A 15621-nucleotide genomic window follows, 5' to 3' on the forward strand; every position below is an offset into this window, starting at 1 on the left:
CTCACCCCTCCCTCATCCACTCCCCTACTGCCCCCCCCCCACTTGCAGCGGCCGTAGGCCTGGTCCCTGCCAGAGACCTTCAGTGTCTGAGGACCATGTGTGACTCTCCTGTAGTGGCCCTGACAGCCTGGATCCTTGCAGGAAACCAGCACTGGTTGGAGGCTTTAGTGTCTGCTGAGGCCCCCCGAAGGTGACTGGGGAGGGTGGAGCCTGGCCCTGCCACCGGCCTAAAACAGGATCACAGGAGAGGAGAGTGGTGGCAGCCCTGGGATATGGAAGCCTGAGATCCCAACAGTGACTTCCACTTGTGCTGCACCGGCTCTGGATCCCCTGTGGGCTCCACAGCCCAGGCCTCAGGGACAGTCACCCCCCTCCACTTCCTCCTGCCACAGATGGAGGCTCCTTCTGCTTGGTCAGGTGGGGCCAAGGCCAGGGCTGCTGGGGCAGTGGGTTTGGGGATGAACGCCTCCTCCCTGAGCCTCTGCCCCACTCCGTCCCACGAGGGGAAGACACGGCTGCCCTGGGATTCCAGAGACCATGGTGCTTGGCTCAGTGTCTGCCTGGCAGGCGGTCAGTGTGTGAGGCAGGCAGCTGCGGGGGGCAGGAGGAACAGGGTGCTGATGGCAACAGGTACGGGCAACCCCATGCCGCCCCTGCTTGCGTGCTCTAATGAGCCTGCTTTTTGTGCAGTGTAATGAGGCTGCCTCAGCAGCTCCCGCTGTCAGTCCAAGGACAAAGAGCTCCTTGGAAAAGCTGTCAAAACAGCATTATTCCCTGCGTGCCATGGGTCCCAACACTGGCTGTCACCACATTCCATGGATCCTGTGGCTGAGGGAGCAGCCAAGCGCATATCTCTCATACATGACAACTCGAGGAGGGGGGAAACTTGGGAAGAAACAATTTGATTTGCTGGGATGTCCCATGGATGGCCTGGGACTTAGCAGCTCTGCAGGGCTTTGTTCCCAGGTCCACCAGGCTCAGTGACGCCACTTCCTGCCCCAGGTCCCCACTTCCTGGGAGCCCCCAGAGCCCAGAGGCCCCCACTCCTAAGAGCTGCGATAAAGCCACTGACTGATGGTAGCATCCTTGGCCCAAGGAACGACCCGGCTCTCCGTGGACAGCCATGGAGAGACCTCTGTCACTTCTCCCCGGAGCGGAGGGCACAGGAGCCAGACATCCGTGCCCAGAGGAGAGACGCCAGGGTTTAGACCTAGAGCACCTCGAATGTCTCTTGCATTTAGAGGAGGCCTTGGAGGTGCCTGGATCGTGGGGTGCTGTGCGCCTCAGGTTTCACTGCGGGTGAGCTCGAGGCCAAATGCGCTGTGGTTGAGGCTTGGTTGGAGGTGGTCACTGGGGTGTGATCTGGAAGGATGTGTTCTTGCCCTCTTTCTCTCTGCTTCCTGTTTCTACCTGGGGGAAACTGAGGCCTGGAAGGGGTTCTGAAGGGTGTGTAGCTACAGGTCTGAGGATGTTCGGCCCTGGACCCCTCAGGGTTTCAAAAGCCATCCTGCTGGAGCCTCCACCACTCTGGGGTCCCATGGGGTGAGGACTTGAGGGGCTGGGGACGGGGGTGGGGGGCGCTCACCAGAACATGTGGTCTTTGGTCACATGCTCCTGCAGAAGCGTCCACTTCTTCCCCAGGTCAGACGACACATAGAGCTTCAGGGCAGAAAAACAAAACAAAAGTCTGCTTAGGACATCAGGAATGAGCCACTTCTGAGAGGGTGACCTCCCGCTGCAGTGGACACCACGAGGGCCTGTCCTGTCCCACAGACTCAGAGACTGCGGGAAACAGACGAACCACAGGGCTGATGTGGAAAGGGGGCTCCATGCCCAGCCAGCTCGCCCCCAGGTTACCTGGCAGAATCAGGACTGGGGCCTCTCGGGTGAAATCTGGGGAGGCCTCCACAAGGAGGTGTGCCAGAGCCCGGAGCCCAGAAAGACTGCACAGTACCTGAGTGAGGGCGGAGGGGAAGCAGGAGGAGGCACAGTGCATATGCAGGCTGTCCCTGGGGTCCCTTCTTCCTATGCTGGCCACCCTCTGGGCCTGAATGTCCGCCCGCCCTGGACCAGGGCCCCTGAGCCCCAAGGGGTGGCATTAACAGCACAGATCCAACACAGTGGCGGGTCCAGAGAGACCACAAAAGGAGGAGGAAGGTTCCTCCTGAGTTTTGAGTATTTTCCATTTTGCCACCCAACTTCCACAGGAGGTGGGGAGCTGGAGCCAGGGGGTGCAATTTGGGGCCATCTGGGGGCACAGAGGAGTGGACAGTCCAGCTGGGCAGGCTCCAGAGGTGTGGGCGGGCAAGGAGGTGGCCCTAGGGGCAGTGAACAGATCTGGGGAAGGAGGTGGCTGGGGCTCTGCTGTGCCCGGGGCTCTGCCAGATGCCCTGGTGCAGGCTGCATCGAAGTGACCTTTGGGGGCTCCCAGTGGAGTCACTGAGTCCCTAGGGAAGCCCTGAAGCTGCTCCCTCCCACGTTTTCCTGTGCACGAGGCCCCTCCTCTGCTGTGACAGTCTGAGGGGGACCTGAGGTGCCCTGGGAGGAGGGGCCACCTCTAGGGGTGGGCATAGGGCGGTGGTCAGGGAATAGAGCCCTCCATGCCACCCAGCCCCACCAGGCTGGGACCCAGTCACTCCACGTTCTATGGGAAGCTATGGAGTTTGCAAGACCCTGGAGAACACAGCACTGGAACAGAGGGGACATCAGAAGCAGTGGGTGACCCGTTCCTCCCTGTCTTCTCTGAAGCAGGTGGGGAAACCCAGGTGGAGCCCTCTGGCCAGGATGCCACATGGGACCCCGATGAAGACTGAACTGGGGCCTGGTTGAGCCCTGTACGTGCCCGTGAGACGCCCTCCCCTGACACTCTGCCTGTGCCCACACTTCCTCCAGGCCTGGCACGAAGACACACAGGCTCCCCAGTCCTGCTTGCGCCCCTGCAGGCTCTGAGCCTCGCCAAGCTGGCACTGAACAGCTCAGCTACACTTTCTCTTGAGCATCTGAAATGCCACGGGGAGGAGTGGCACCGCCTTTCCGCAGGCTCTTGCCCAGTTCTCTGCCCGCTCCACAGCCTGGTGCCTCCATGACACTGTCCCCACGGGCAGCACCAGGCCCTGGAGGCTCAGAGAAGCCTGGATGCCAAGCATCATGGGACACCACAGAGGCCCCAGAGTCCTGAGCGGTGTGGGCTGTGCCTCAGCCGCATGGGCGCCCGCCCCCTTCCTTCCTCCAGCGCCCCCAGAGTCTTGGTGGCAATCCCACATGGCATCCCTCTGCCCAGGTCCCCGGTGCCTGGCAGGACATGAGGGCTGCTGGCAGCAGGCTGGCTGGGGAAGCAGGAGGTGCCCAGGCGCTGTGAGGGCCAGGGCTGTGGCTTCACTGTGGTTGCAGAAGTTCATGGGATGGAACTCAATCCTCAAAAGTTCTGGCTTCTGGGAGGGAACAGGGGTCAGAGCAGGTCAGGAGGGGCCCCTAGGATAGCGCTGGTGGCCTTAAAGTGGAGGAGAGACCCAAGAGGCAGGTGGCCCTGTCCTTGGTTACCTGAGCCAGATAACAATTTAGTTCAAGGCCCTGCCAATGCCCAGTGAGCCAGGCGCGTGGACCCCCCCAGCCATAAACCTCCATTCTTTGTGATCATCCTGTCTCCTGGGGTAAAGCAGCTGGTGTCACAGGCAGGTTGGGGCCTGATCTCGTCTTCCGTGTGGGAAGCAGGTCCTCTGTTCCTCTGTTTGGGGACCGTGGGGAGGGCAGAGAGCACTGCTGGAGGAAGTCAGCTGGCAGGGATCAGTATAGGGTCCTTAGAAATACTGAGGCTCTGAGCTCCTGCTCAGCACCACAGCTGACAGCCATGCCCACAGGCAGGGGGAAGGAACACACCTTCTTCCACATGTGGGCTTCTCTGCCCACTGCGGTGCCCCCACCTGCTGGTTTTGCACCGGAGCCAACTGGCTCCCTTACTGCCCGCTGCTGCACAGGGCATTTTCTGAATGAAGGAGCACATTTGACTCCAGGGCAAGTGAGGTGAGCTTGTTCTGTGAAGGACCAGAGGGTAAGTGTCCTCGGCTCTGCGGCAACCACTCACCCTGCCTCTGGAGCAAGGAGGCTGCCAGAGACCACACAAGTGTGTGGACATGGCTGTGTGCCAATAAAACTTTCATATTTACAAAAACGGTCAGTGGGTCACTGTGTGCGATGCCTGCTCTGGGAAACAGGACAAGAAACTCTCTCCTGTTCTATTCAAAAGGACTTTTAAGCAAAGCTTTCTTCCCCAGGACATGAGCCTCATGAGGGCAAGGAATTCACGTACCTCATCAAGCACATGGTAGGCACTCAGAAAACTCCTGCGCCGTGCTTGCAGTGGCTCTGAACTCAGAACTTCCTGTCTGGCCCTCAGTGAAAGCGTCTGTCCCAGTTGTGATGTTTTATGCAGCCAGATGCTGAGCTAAGCACATCATGCTGCTTCATTTAACACACATGTGTAAATGCTCATCCACAGACACACTCATGAACCACCCATAAGATGAGCCATTTTCCCTCTTTACAGATGAAAGAACTGAGGCTCAGAGAGTTGGCTAACAGCACAATTCCCTGCACATAAACCTGCACTCAGCAGTGCTGAGTGGTCAGTGGCTGAGGAGGCCCCTGGGAAGGATGGCTGGTCTCTGCTCACCTGGTGACCCAGGCCAGGCCCTTCTGCCTCATGCGTCAGTCTACCCAGCCAAACACTGGGACAGCACTGGCACATCCACTGCCAACCAGGGGATAAAGAGGCCACAGCCATCGGTTTTGGAAGATTGGTGACAAAGCCTCTGCATTAATGGATGGCATTATCTTTGTCATCACTGATGTGCTGGCATTGGTGATGCCTGTCCCCGGACACTATGGAGCCTTTCCAGTGCAGTCTCATGGGAGGTGATCTTACTACCCACCATCAATTGCTCCAGAAATAGAACATTTCTGCTTAATAAATGACAAGTACCAGCCAATAAACAAGAGTAAACACACTAGGGAGACCCTCATCTGTCTTCACAGCTGAAACCTACACAGGGACATCCTGCAGGAGAGGTGCAGCTCAGAAAGCAGCAGACAGAGTGTTCTCAGAAGTATCTGCACCATGACAGGAAGGTGAGGGGGGAAGAGGCCAGGCAAGGCAGCAGGTGAGGCCGGAGGGAACTGGCATACAGGAGCACATGGCAGGGTGAGGCTCAGGGGTGCCTGGGGCTGCAGCTCTTCCTGGGCTAGAGGTGGTAGCTGGGTGCAGGTGGGGACACTCAGAACACTCCTCCCTTGCTGCACTGTCTGGGCTGTGAAGCTCATAGCCAACACTGCTTGGACTCCCTTGCAGCTAGATTCCTGGGCAGTGGGTTGCACCCAGGAGATCAGAAAGCCAAGGTGAGCTGAGGTGTTTGTTGTCTTGCCTCTTGGCACATTTCTGGTGGCAGGCAGGTCTTGGGCACCTGCACCAGCTCAGGGGTATAGAGAGGAAAGGGGATCGTGGGGAGCAGCAGCTGGACTCTGTACCCCAACATCACCAGCCAGGCCAAGAGGGCTGCAGCAGCAGCAACACCAACTGCCTGGTTCTCACCCTAGCCACAAGTCCTTCACCTTGGTATAGACCCAGTGGGTTCATGATGTCCTCCTTCCTGATGGGCAGAGCTGAACACTCCTTGTGGACCAGACTGGCCAGCTCTGGGAGATGTTCTTGGGGGTCTAGCTCTACTAGCAATTTAGAAAGCACCAGATCCTGTAGATTAAGTTACCTTTGTGCTGAAATATCCAGAGTGGTGAACTGTCCCTGCCCCAAGCTCTGGGGGTGCAAACAGTCAGAGCCAGAATGAGCACATCTGAAGGTTTCCCTGCTCACAGAATTGTTCTGTTCCTTGGGAGAGTTTTTTCTCTCCTTGGTCCTAGAGCCTGAGGTCAGAGAGGGCTATAAACATGGCATTAGGGATTGGAGTCTTGTCAGCAGCTCAGGTACCAGCTGATATTCACAGTACCCAACATGAAGTCTGCGCTTCTCAGACCAAATTACAGGGATCCTTTCTTAAGCGATATCCCATACCTGCTGCAATGATAACACCATTGACCTTTTCTGTAGCATGGATACGCGCCCACACTGCTTTACTCAGGGCAGCAGGACTGTGGGGCTTCCTTTTCCTATTTTTGCCTGTTTGATCACCTTTATTGCTCTGAAGTTGTATTAGACAGTAATACATTGTGACCAGCTTTTTAGGCCCCTAGTCAAACATGCTTCTTCTAGGAAATATTCCCCGATGAGACACATTTATTCCTCTATTTCTGGGAGGCAGTCCCAGGCTCGGATCAATTTCTCACAGTGCTGGGAAGCAGAAGAGATTCTTGTCAGGGAGTAAAGTATAGTAAAACACAATGAAATATGACAGCAAGTGTCATTGTTTTAGAAGCAGCACCCACAGCTCTGCAAGCAAGCAGAGCACAGAAAAGAGCAGACTGGAGGGCGCTATGCCCCCCGTCCCCAGTGGGTTGGCATGGGAAGGGACAGCCAGGTTTCTCACCCTTCCAAATCCCAGGTCAAGGGCTCAGAACACCCCAAGTTGTTCTGGCACAGGAAGGGAGAACTGAGAGGAGGGCATGGGTGGCCTGAGACTGGGTAGAAGTCTCCGTAGAGCACGGCAGGTGGGAGCTGGGAGGGAGGCTCTGGTCTGAGTCTGCAGAGTCTGGTGAGTGGCATGAGGCCACCCAGCTGCCTGTGGGCATGGCGTATGACCCGCCTTGGTCAAAGGTGTGCACGTGGAGGTCGGGGCTGACAAGCTAAAGTGGCTGTGCAGTTTTGTCCCCAGAGCCTCAGCCCCACCACGGAGTAGCACATTCCCCAGGAGAGAGGCACGGGACCTGTGGCCCAGGCACCAGGACGCCAGGGCACGTTGCCCCAGACAGCTGGTCCTGGGCTGTGTGTTACTTAGCACAATGCATCAGGCACTGCCTAATACATCCGATTTGCTGGAGCCCAAAGCTGGCCTTGTCCCACCCAGCTTCCTCAGAGTTAGAGAGCTCTGAAAAACCATAAAGTTTCCCCGAGTTAAAGCTCTGCTGCCATTCTTATTAATTCCCTCAAATTCCTCTTTCTTTTTATAACCACAACTAAGTCTTTTTTCTCCCCTTTTTCTTTCCTTGTAGACACAGAAGAGAACCAAGGAAAATAACCAAGATTTCAGCTCCATTAATTTTTCAGGGCACCATAAATTAAAGAGCAATTGCAATGCAGTCAATTTCTGTAGGAAAATAAGTCTCCATGATTGTGCTTTGGTCTAATTACATGGAAAGCTAAGTAGCACTATTAATACCCAGCAGCAATGCTGTCCCCAAGGAGGAGGCTGGAGTAGAGAGGCAGCCCACAAGGCCAGGGAAAGGCAGGGAGCCCGACAGCAAGCTGACCTTGGCAGGGAGGCCAGGCCCCAGCAGTCAGGAGGCTCCCTCAGAGGTCTCTGACCTGGCTGATCACTTCGGATAGAAATTTGCCATCCATCCATCCATTCATTCATCTAACCAGCCACCATGCATCATTCAGCCACCCACCCTCCTCCCTCCCGTGCACCCAACTGTCCATACACCCACCCACCCCAAACCCACAACTGTGTCCATCTTCTCTGCCATCTACCACAATACCCACCTATGCATGCACACATCTATCCATTTACTCATCCACCCAACCTTCCCTCCATCCATCCAGCCATGCAGCCAGCCAGCTACACATCCATCCATCCAACCATGCATCCTTGTGAACTAGAGGAGCTGGGGATACTTTACACCTGCCCTGTGCACACCTGTGCCCACAGGTGTGAGCACCTCCCACACCCATATGTACACACACAGTGCCCACAGATGGAACAGAGAATCCAGAGATGCCGCCCCGAAGATGATGTGATGCAGCCACAAGCCAAGGGATGCAGCAGCCACTGGAACCTGGGAAGGGCAAGGACCAGTTTCCCCGGAGCCTGCAGACACCCTGATTCCCCCCAGAGATGCCACGTTCCAAATTCTAGCCTCTGGAACAGCCAGATAACTCATTTGTGGTACGTTAAGATGTCCAGGGACCATAGGAGCTCACGAAGGCCCTGACCCCCGGCTATGGTGCCTCTTCCTGCCTCCATTTCCAGGGAACCTAGCTGACCTCCTTCCCCACACACCAGCCAGTGCTCTCCCACCCGCTTGAGCTGCCCCGGCTGCCGCACACTGGGAAGGGTGCTGGCCTGTGGGAAGGTGCCAGATTCCTTTGAGACATGGGGGATACAGCTCCTGGTGGGGGCCCTGACTGCCCCTGGATGATCCTCTCACCTGGTATCTGGGTGAAGGCAGGGACTGGTGAGGCTGGCAGGGGAGGGTAGGCAATGATCCGAAAGTTGAAGAAGCCAGGGTGAGAGAGGAGAGGCAAACAGCAATGACCCCATCTCCACTATGACTTCCTGACCCCGTCTCTACCTGGCCTAAGTCCCACCACGCTGCCGGGGGTGACTCCAGATGCTGCCCCAAACAGGCCCCAGCTGCACCAGCCCAGGATGCTGAATCCCTCTGATGGAAAAGTCAGCTTCCGTGCGGACATCCGTGCACTCGGGCGCCTCCCTGAGGGCTGCTGATCCCGGAGCCTAGACAGCCTGCCCCGCACCCTCCTACCTCGCTCTCCTCGGTGTAGGCCAGGACCTTGTCCTCGTCCTTGGGGTGGAAAAGGAGGGTCTCCACGAGGAACAGGATGGGCTGCCTCTGGAAGCTGGCGCCCTCGTCAGTGCTCAGGAAGAGGCTCTGCCCACGGTCGCTGAGTGAAGAGCTCACCAGGATGATCTGAAACGGAGTGGGTGTGAGGCCTGGTGCGGGGGCCAGGGAAAGGGCGTGAGGAAGAAGGTGCTGGCCACCCCACTCGCCCTGCGGCTCAGTGCTAACCGCAGTCCTTCCTTCCTCCCTTCATTCATCCGTCCCCGTCGTCCCCTCCCTCCTTCCTTCATTCCCTTATTGTCCACTCATTCATCGCCTCCTTCACCCACACCCTCATTGACTCATCCCTTCCTTCATCCACAGGATCCCCCAGTGGCCCACACTGCTGAGAAGGCTGAGGCTTCACTCTGAACCAAGGCCCAAGGTCTCTGCCAGAGCCCAGAATCCACTCTGGGGGAGCTGGGACAATGGGCACGTCACCCACATGTCCGAAACAGATTTGGGGATCATCAGCACCTCCCGGAGGAGCAAAGCAGGACAAGGGTGGGTAGGCCTGGATGATAGGGGGACAGGGGCTGCCTGCGGCAGAGGACAACACTGGGAGCTCAGGGGCTGGGGAGGGCAGGGGTAGAGGAGGGTGGCAGAGTCCCAGCCCTGAGGACTGGGGTGCACTGCGTGGGCTGCATAGTGTCCCCGGAAAGACAAATCCACACCTCGCCCCCTGCTAGAAACGCAACCTGGTCCAGACATGGGATCTTTGGCAATGTGGTCAGGGACCTCGGATGAGACCTCCCTAGACTTGGGGCGGCCCTAAGTCCAGTGGCTGGTGTCCTCAGAGAGATGGGGAAACAGACATGGCAGTGGCTGAAGACCCCGGAGGGCATGTCTGCAAGTCACGGAGGACCTGCACTGCTGGCCACGCCTGATGCTGGAAGGCACAATGCAGGGACATCCCCCACCGTCACTGGCCACGTCCCAACACACGGTGCATCTGCCTCTGGGCCGTGAGAGGACCAGCTTCTCGGCCCCAGGTGCACTCAGGGTGGCCAGGGAGCCTGGCAGTGGGGAGGGGTGCACCAGGTCACAGAACCACAGCGTCCTGGGTGTGGGGGAGATGGGTCCCGAGGGCCATGCAGGACAGAGGTCATGTGGGGGCCATGCCTGGATGGAGTGGGGACCCAGTGGGGACGCAGTGTCTCCCCCCCTGCAGTGTCTACACCACACCCCCCTGCAGCGCATTCGCAGTGACAGTGTCCTCCCAGGGGGTGGCCTGGGCGCTGTGCGGCTTTCAAGTCGGCCACAGGCGCTGTGAAGAGGCCGAGGACTCCCACGGTGCCCTGCGTCCCCCAGGCCTCCGTGGGCAGCGCCATGGAGTGCTAGCAACACAGCGGGGGACGGGCAGCCCTCCCTGGCCACGCTCGGCCACAGCCCCTTCCATTCGCCTCCACTTCTGCGTCCTGCTTCCCTAGACTGCGCAGGGTCCCCCTGGCCTCATGGCCGCACAGCCAGCGAGCTGGGGTCCAATGAAAACGGCCCAGCGCAGGGCCTCGGGGGGTGGCGGGGCCAGCACTGTCGGTTCCAGCCCCTGTGGGTCGGGGTCAGGTTAGGGTTGGCAGAAAATCGTGGCTTCTCCTGGGCTCTCACTTCCACGAGGCCTCTGGACTGTCCGCCGTTAGGACGGGGCCACACCTGGGTCACCGCTCCGCGTCCCCACCCTGGCGGGGGCAGTGCCTGGTGCGAGCTGGGGCTCTGTGCATCAGTGGAATAAACTAGAAAACCAAGGAATGAAGGAGGACTGTGTGCTTGTAGCTTGGGGCCGGGCCCACACTCCATCAGGCAGGGTGGAGTCCCACACGTGACCTCAGTGGAGGCTACTTACGGGTCTGTACCTCAGTTTCTTCATTGGTCACATGGGGAGAACAGCGTCATTCCCTCCCACTATGCCCGACACCCCGTGAGCCTTCGGGGAGCAGTGATCATGAGGACAGCCAGACTGCACAAGGGGCTCTGAGGGATTCCCTGTGCTCGTGTCTCCGCCTGCAAGAGGGGGAAACCGAGGCACAGAGAGAGGAGGCCAACTGTAAGGTCCTGACACAGCCAGTCGGGATGGGGCCAAGGCCAGGACGGTGATCCCAGGGGCGTTGTCCCTGGGTCTGGAGCCCGGTGGGTGCACAGGGTGGTAGCCCCGCCCAGAGAGAGCTCGACCTCCAGGTAGTGGACACAGCCCCGCGATGGCCTCCCAAGTCACCCCAGCCACCCTAAGCAAGCAGCTGTCACCCTGCGCTGTCCCTCCCTGGGTCTCCAGCAGCATTAACTCATCTCCTCCAGCACAAAACCCTCCTTTCCCCAGGAACTGGGGTCCGCAGGACATGGGCGTGGCTCCACAGAGACCACTCTCGGGGCGACTGCACTCCCTGCCATGGGGACAGGCGGGCGTCCTCTCAGACACCTCCCCAGCCCAGGTTGTACAGAGGAGTTCACAGAGGGACACCCAGCACCGAGTGTTCCTGCATTTACAGGGACAAAACTATAAGGTGGTGTGTCGTGTACTGCCTGGGGTGAGTGCGCAGTAAGAAAGCATGATTCTGTCAATAGAAAATGCACAGAAACAAGGATGGAAGGCAAGAGAGGGGCAGCTGTTTCCAGTACCGGGACTCAAACCAAGGGCTCCGTGCATACCAGGCAAAAGTTCTACCGCTGAGCTACGTCCCTGGCCATTTATTCATTCACTCATTCGTTGTCATGAAACAGGGTCTCGCTAAATTGCCTGGTCTGGCCTTGAACTTGCCACCCTCCTGTCTCAGCCAGCCAGGCAAAAGTTCTACCGCTGAGCTACGTCCCTGGCCATTTATTCATTCACTCATTCGTTGTTATGAAACAGGGTCTCGCTAAATTGCCTGGTCTGGCCTTGAACTTGCCACCCTCCTGTCTCAGCCTCCCAATGAACTGGGATTACAGGAGTGCACCACACCGGCCTTTTGTTTGGTACAGGGGATTGAACTTAGGACCTTCCGCTTGTGAGGCAGGCGGCGATACCACTAAGTCCCCAGCTGCACTGGCTATTTTTTAAGTAAACTTTCCTATTTAGAGTGATTTCTGATTTACAGAAAAAAAGGCAAAGATAGCACAGAATTCTTCCATGTCTTGCACCCAGTGCCCCTGTTACTAACCGCTGACTTTACCATGGTACATTTGTCACAACTAGGGCACCAGCATTGGTATATTAGTATCTCTAGGCCAGTGATGGCGAACCTTTCAATGATACAGACAACCCGCTGTGGCACCCGTGCCGTGCCCTAGGTTCACCACCGCTAAAGTAAGTGGTGAGTCCAACCTTGTGATGGGCCTGGGCTGCACCGAGTGAAGAGGAATTATTTTGGGCCCCATATAAATATATACTATAGCTAATTAAATGGGCAGCGGGACTCTGTACATTTTAACTCACTGCTTTAAGAAACAGCACCAAGGCCCAAGTTTGACAATTAAATCAGAAACCTCACATTTGCTTAATGAACGCTGTGTTCACACGCACACACCTGTGCACATGGGCGGAAACACTATGATTGCCACGTCCACGCCAAACGGTATATGGCGCACACTGGCTTTGACTGGGCTGACCTGCCCATGTGTGGGAGATGGGCCAGGCCTGCACGGCCCCGGTCAGCTGTACAGTCTGTGCCCTGACACCGTGCAATGGAGTCGTAAGAAAGAGCGCTGAAAATCACACAACAGCGGTCGCGGGCCGTGGGCGGGACATAGCAGACGCGAATGCCACGCTGTGGTCAGATGTCCACTTCGTAGCCTTTCCCTTCCTGTCCTAGCACCCCAGCCGGGCTGCCCGTGACTCGGAGTTCCTCACTTCTGTCTCCTCAGCTGAGTCCTCAGCTTTCCTTGCTTGGGCGTCCTGGATAATTTTGAGGGGCACAAACCGATTTCTTGGGGTGTCCCCAGTGGGGACTGGTGCTGCTCCGGGTGCACCTGGGGCCGTGGGGTGCCCGGGAAGAGCCCATCCGAATCACAGCACGTGGGGCACAGCATCACCAGGACCCAGCACTGCGGGACAGTGCTCCCCCTCCTTCCTCCACACTGTCCTCTTCGGAAGGAAATCGCCGTGCACACCCCACACCCAAGGACCAGATTCAGGCACAGCACCCTGAGGATGCCGCAGCTGTGTGAAGTATTTGGGACTCTTATGTTCGGGAGGTTTGTCTCTTCTCCTCTACCATTTACTTATTTAATCCTTTATTCATGCCACTAGGAACTCATGTATATTTATTGTCTATATTGAGCTGTAATTCAATGCTATTTTGTTTATTTTTGAGACAGGGTCTCACCATGTGTCTCAGGCTGGTCTCGAACTTGCAGCAATCCCCCTGCTTCTGCCTCCCAAGTGCTGAGGTTACAGGAGAGCACCTCTTTGTCTGGCTACAGTGGATTCTGATATTGCGTGCTGGGTTCATCGTCCAGCTCTGGCTCTTGGGAGCTCTTGCAGCTTGGCCCCGTGTCCCTCTGGTGCCAGCCACTGACCTTCCCTAAATACCCAGCACCGTGTGCCGGGGCCCAGCATAACGGGAGAGAAGGAATGGGTCGCACACTCTGTGCCCAGGAGGTACACGGCCACACAGCGGGCTCCAGCAGGGCCATCACCCGGGGCCCCAACTCCCCACGCTGAAGCAGTGCTCCCCAGGTGACCACTTTCTTGCACCCCGGCCCCCAGCAGCTCAGGCCAGGTGAACCCAGGCTGCACCCCAGTTTTTCGAGACCATCCGCAGCCTGTCCGGCGGTTCCCACTCTCTCCCTGTGGAACATCAGGGCCAGGACTTAGAATCCAGCCTTGGCTTCCAACGTGACACAAAGACCACATACAATAAAATGAAGATATCTCCCCTCCATTTCCTCAAACACGCAATTCCAGGGCGCCTCAGCGAACCCATGTGGTCCTCCTCTCCTTCTGGGGCCCCTGCTTCATGGCGGCTGCTTCCCCTTCCTGTGGAGGCTCCCACGATGCGACCCCCTCCATCAGCCTTCCTGGTGCAGTCGCCCCTTTCCCCACTTGTCCATCTGCAAGGCTCAGTGGCCCCTGGCGGCCGCATTCAGGGCTTCTGCCCACGCAGCCTGGTGGTGCCCGGCCTTCGGCAAGCACCCTGGCCCGCATTCAGGGCTTCTGCCCACGCAGCCTGGTGGTGCCCGGCCTTCGGCAGTGCCACATCCCAGCCTGGGCACAGGGCCCGGAGTTAGGTGCCGCACCGCAGCAATCAGGCTCTGGACGCAGGCTCGCCTCTCCATCGCAGCCCGGTGCCTGCCCTGCCACACCCAGGAGGCCAGGGCTGACCCAAGGCGACAGGAGAAAAGCCCTGGCCAGGCGCCCAGCCATCCACACAGGGCTATTTTTGGCCTCCGAGTTGGAAGCCTCAGCCAGGAGTGACGGGAGGGGAAAGCGCTGACGAGCAGAGGGTTACTGGAGCAAAGAAAACAAATCAATTAGCCCCGCCCGCGGGGCGGGGGCTGGCAGATTGTTCCTCCAAATCGGGAAGCAGACTATTTTAAACGGGGTATTTTTACCACTTCCTATTCCGGGGGAGACATCTGGTACCTGAGTCGAGTTCTGGGGGCCTGAGGGGCCGGCTGCTGAAAGTCAGAGGCAAAGGCTGAACACGCCAGGGAAAACATGACAGATTCATTCACCCGCCGGCCACTCCGGGGCAGGCACAGGTCCCAGAAGGGCTGATGAGCTGGCAGGGCCCTGTGTGCACGAGGCAGGTGCGGGGCGATTGTCCCCATTTCTCAGACGGGGAAGCTGAGGCGGGAGAGGCTGAGACCTTTGTGTGAGATCACAGGGCCAGCCTGGCTCCAATCTTCTCTCCCTACAGAGCCCATCTACGCTGCCTGACAAACATCACAGGCAAGGGCATTACCACACCTGTCCACAGGTGGCTGGTGACTGACTTGGAAGGTTCTGGAAAGCTCCTCCTATGGCTGCTGCAGGGGGCAGACGCAGTGCTTGTGGGAGGAGGGTGTGTGAGGCCTGAGTGGGGCTCCTGGCCCCCTGGCTGGGCAGGAAATCTGCAGCCTGGAGCGCTGTCGCTCTGGCTGTGCAGACTGAGCCCGCATCCCCTGCTGCCCAGCCGCCTCCCTCGGCTCTTCTGGGACCACACGAGGTCCCCTCTCCACGGGATGCTGGCGAGGACCACCCGACTCCACACTGTCATCCCAGCCTCTCCAAACGGTGGTGCCAACATCTCAGTCTGCCCGTCGGCAGGCTCATCAAACCCCCTCAACACCACGATTTTAAAACACCATGGAAACACAGCATCAGAAGTGATTTCTCGCCCCTGCCAGGGGCCTGGCTGTGTGCCCTCCTATCTGTCCACAGCTTCTCAGGGGCGGGCCCTGGTTCCTCTGCCCTTTGCCAAGTTTGGGCCACAAGGCCCAACCCCAGGCCCCAGGATCCAAGGTGTCATCCGAGTCACCTGGCCCTGGGTCCCCCCTCCTGGTCTGTTCCCGCCAGACAGATGTGCCCATCTGTGGGTACAGAAGCACGGCAGTGATGCAGGGGAGGGATGCCGCACCCCATCTCAGACTAGAATCTGCTGGCCTGTGGGGGTCAGGCGTGGTGAGAGGTGATTTCCACCACGGAATTTCACTCCTGCCCTGGGAGACGTCCTTCAGGCTGGTCTGCATGTCCCGAGGGCCACCTGTCCCAGGAGAGTTGCCCAACAGCGGCCATCTGTCGGGGTCACCCTGTGGCTCACCGCTGGTGATGGGCCTTGGACACACCAGAGATTGGGGTCTGCCAGGTGCAGGGGCTAACAGGTGACACGAGCCGGTGACCTGGCCAGGGGCGGGGACAATGGGCAGAGGAGAGGGCCAGTGCCAGGGAAACCGCAGACTACAGTTCAGCAGCTGTGTGGGGACCTAACCTGCGGCGTAGGGTTC

General features: G+C 58.2%; 1 protein-coding gene across 1 annotated transcript in view; it reads right to left on the reverse strand.

Moving 5' to 3' along the window:
* Positions 1 to 15621, reverse strand: part of Sorcs2 (sortilin related VPS10 domain containing receptor 2) — a gene marked incomplete at its 5' end in the record, with an annotated part of 302786 nt that overhangs the window by 41254 nt on the left and 245911 nt on the right. Inside the window, 2 exons of the mRNA XM_019210263.1 lie at positions 1586 to 1659; positions 8650 to 8814. Of these exons, the coding sequence (XP_019065808.1) occupies positions 1586 to 1659; positions 8650 to 8814 (239 nt within the window). The remainder of the gene's footprint in view (positions 1 to 1585; positions 1660 to 8649; positions 8815 to 15621) is intronic.

This window comes from Fukomys damarensis, unplaced genomic scaffold, assembly GCF_012274545.1.
Source record: "Fukomys damarensis isolate Sample0158 unplaced genomic scaffold, DMR_v1.0_HiC HiC_scaffold_35, whole genome shotgun sequence".
In the NCBI taxonomy this organism is placed as follows: domain Eukaryota; kingdom Metazoa; phylum Chordata; class Mammalia; order Rodentia; family Bathyergidae; genus Fukomys; species Fukomys damarensis.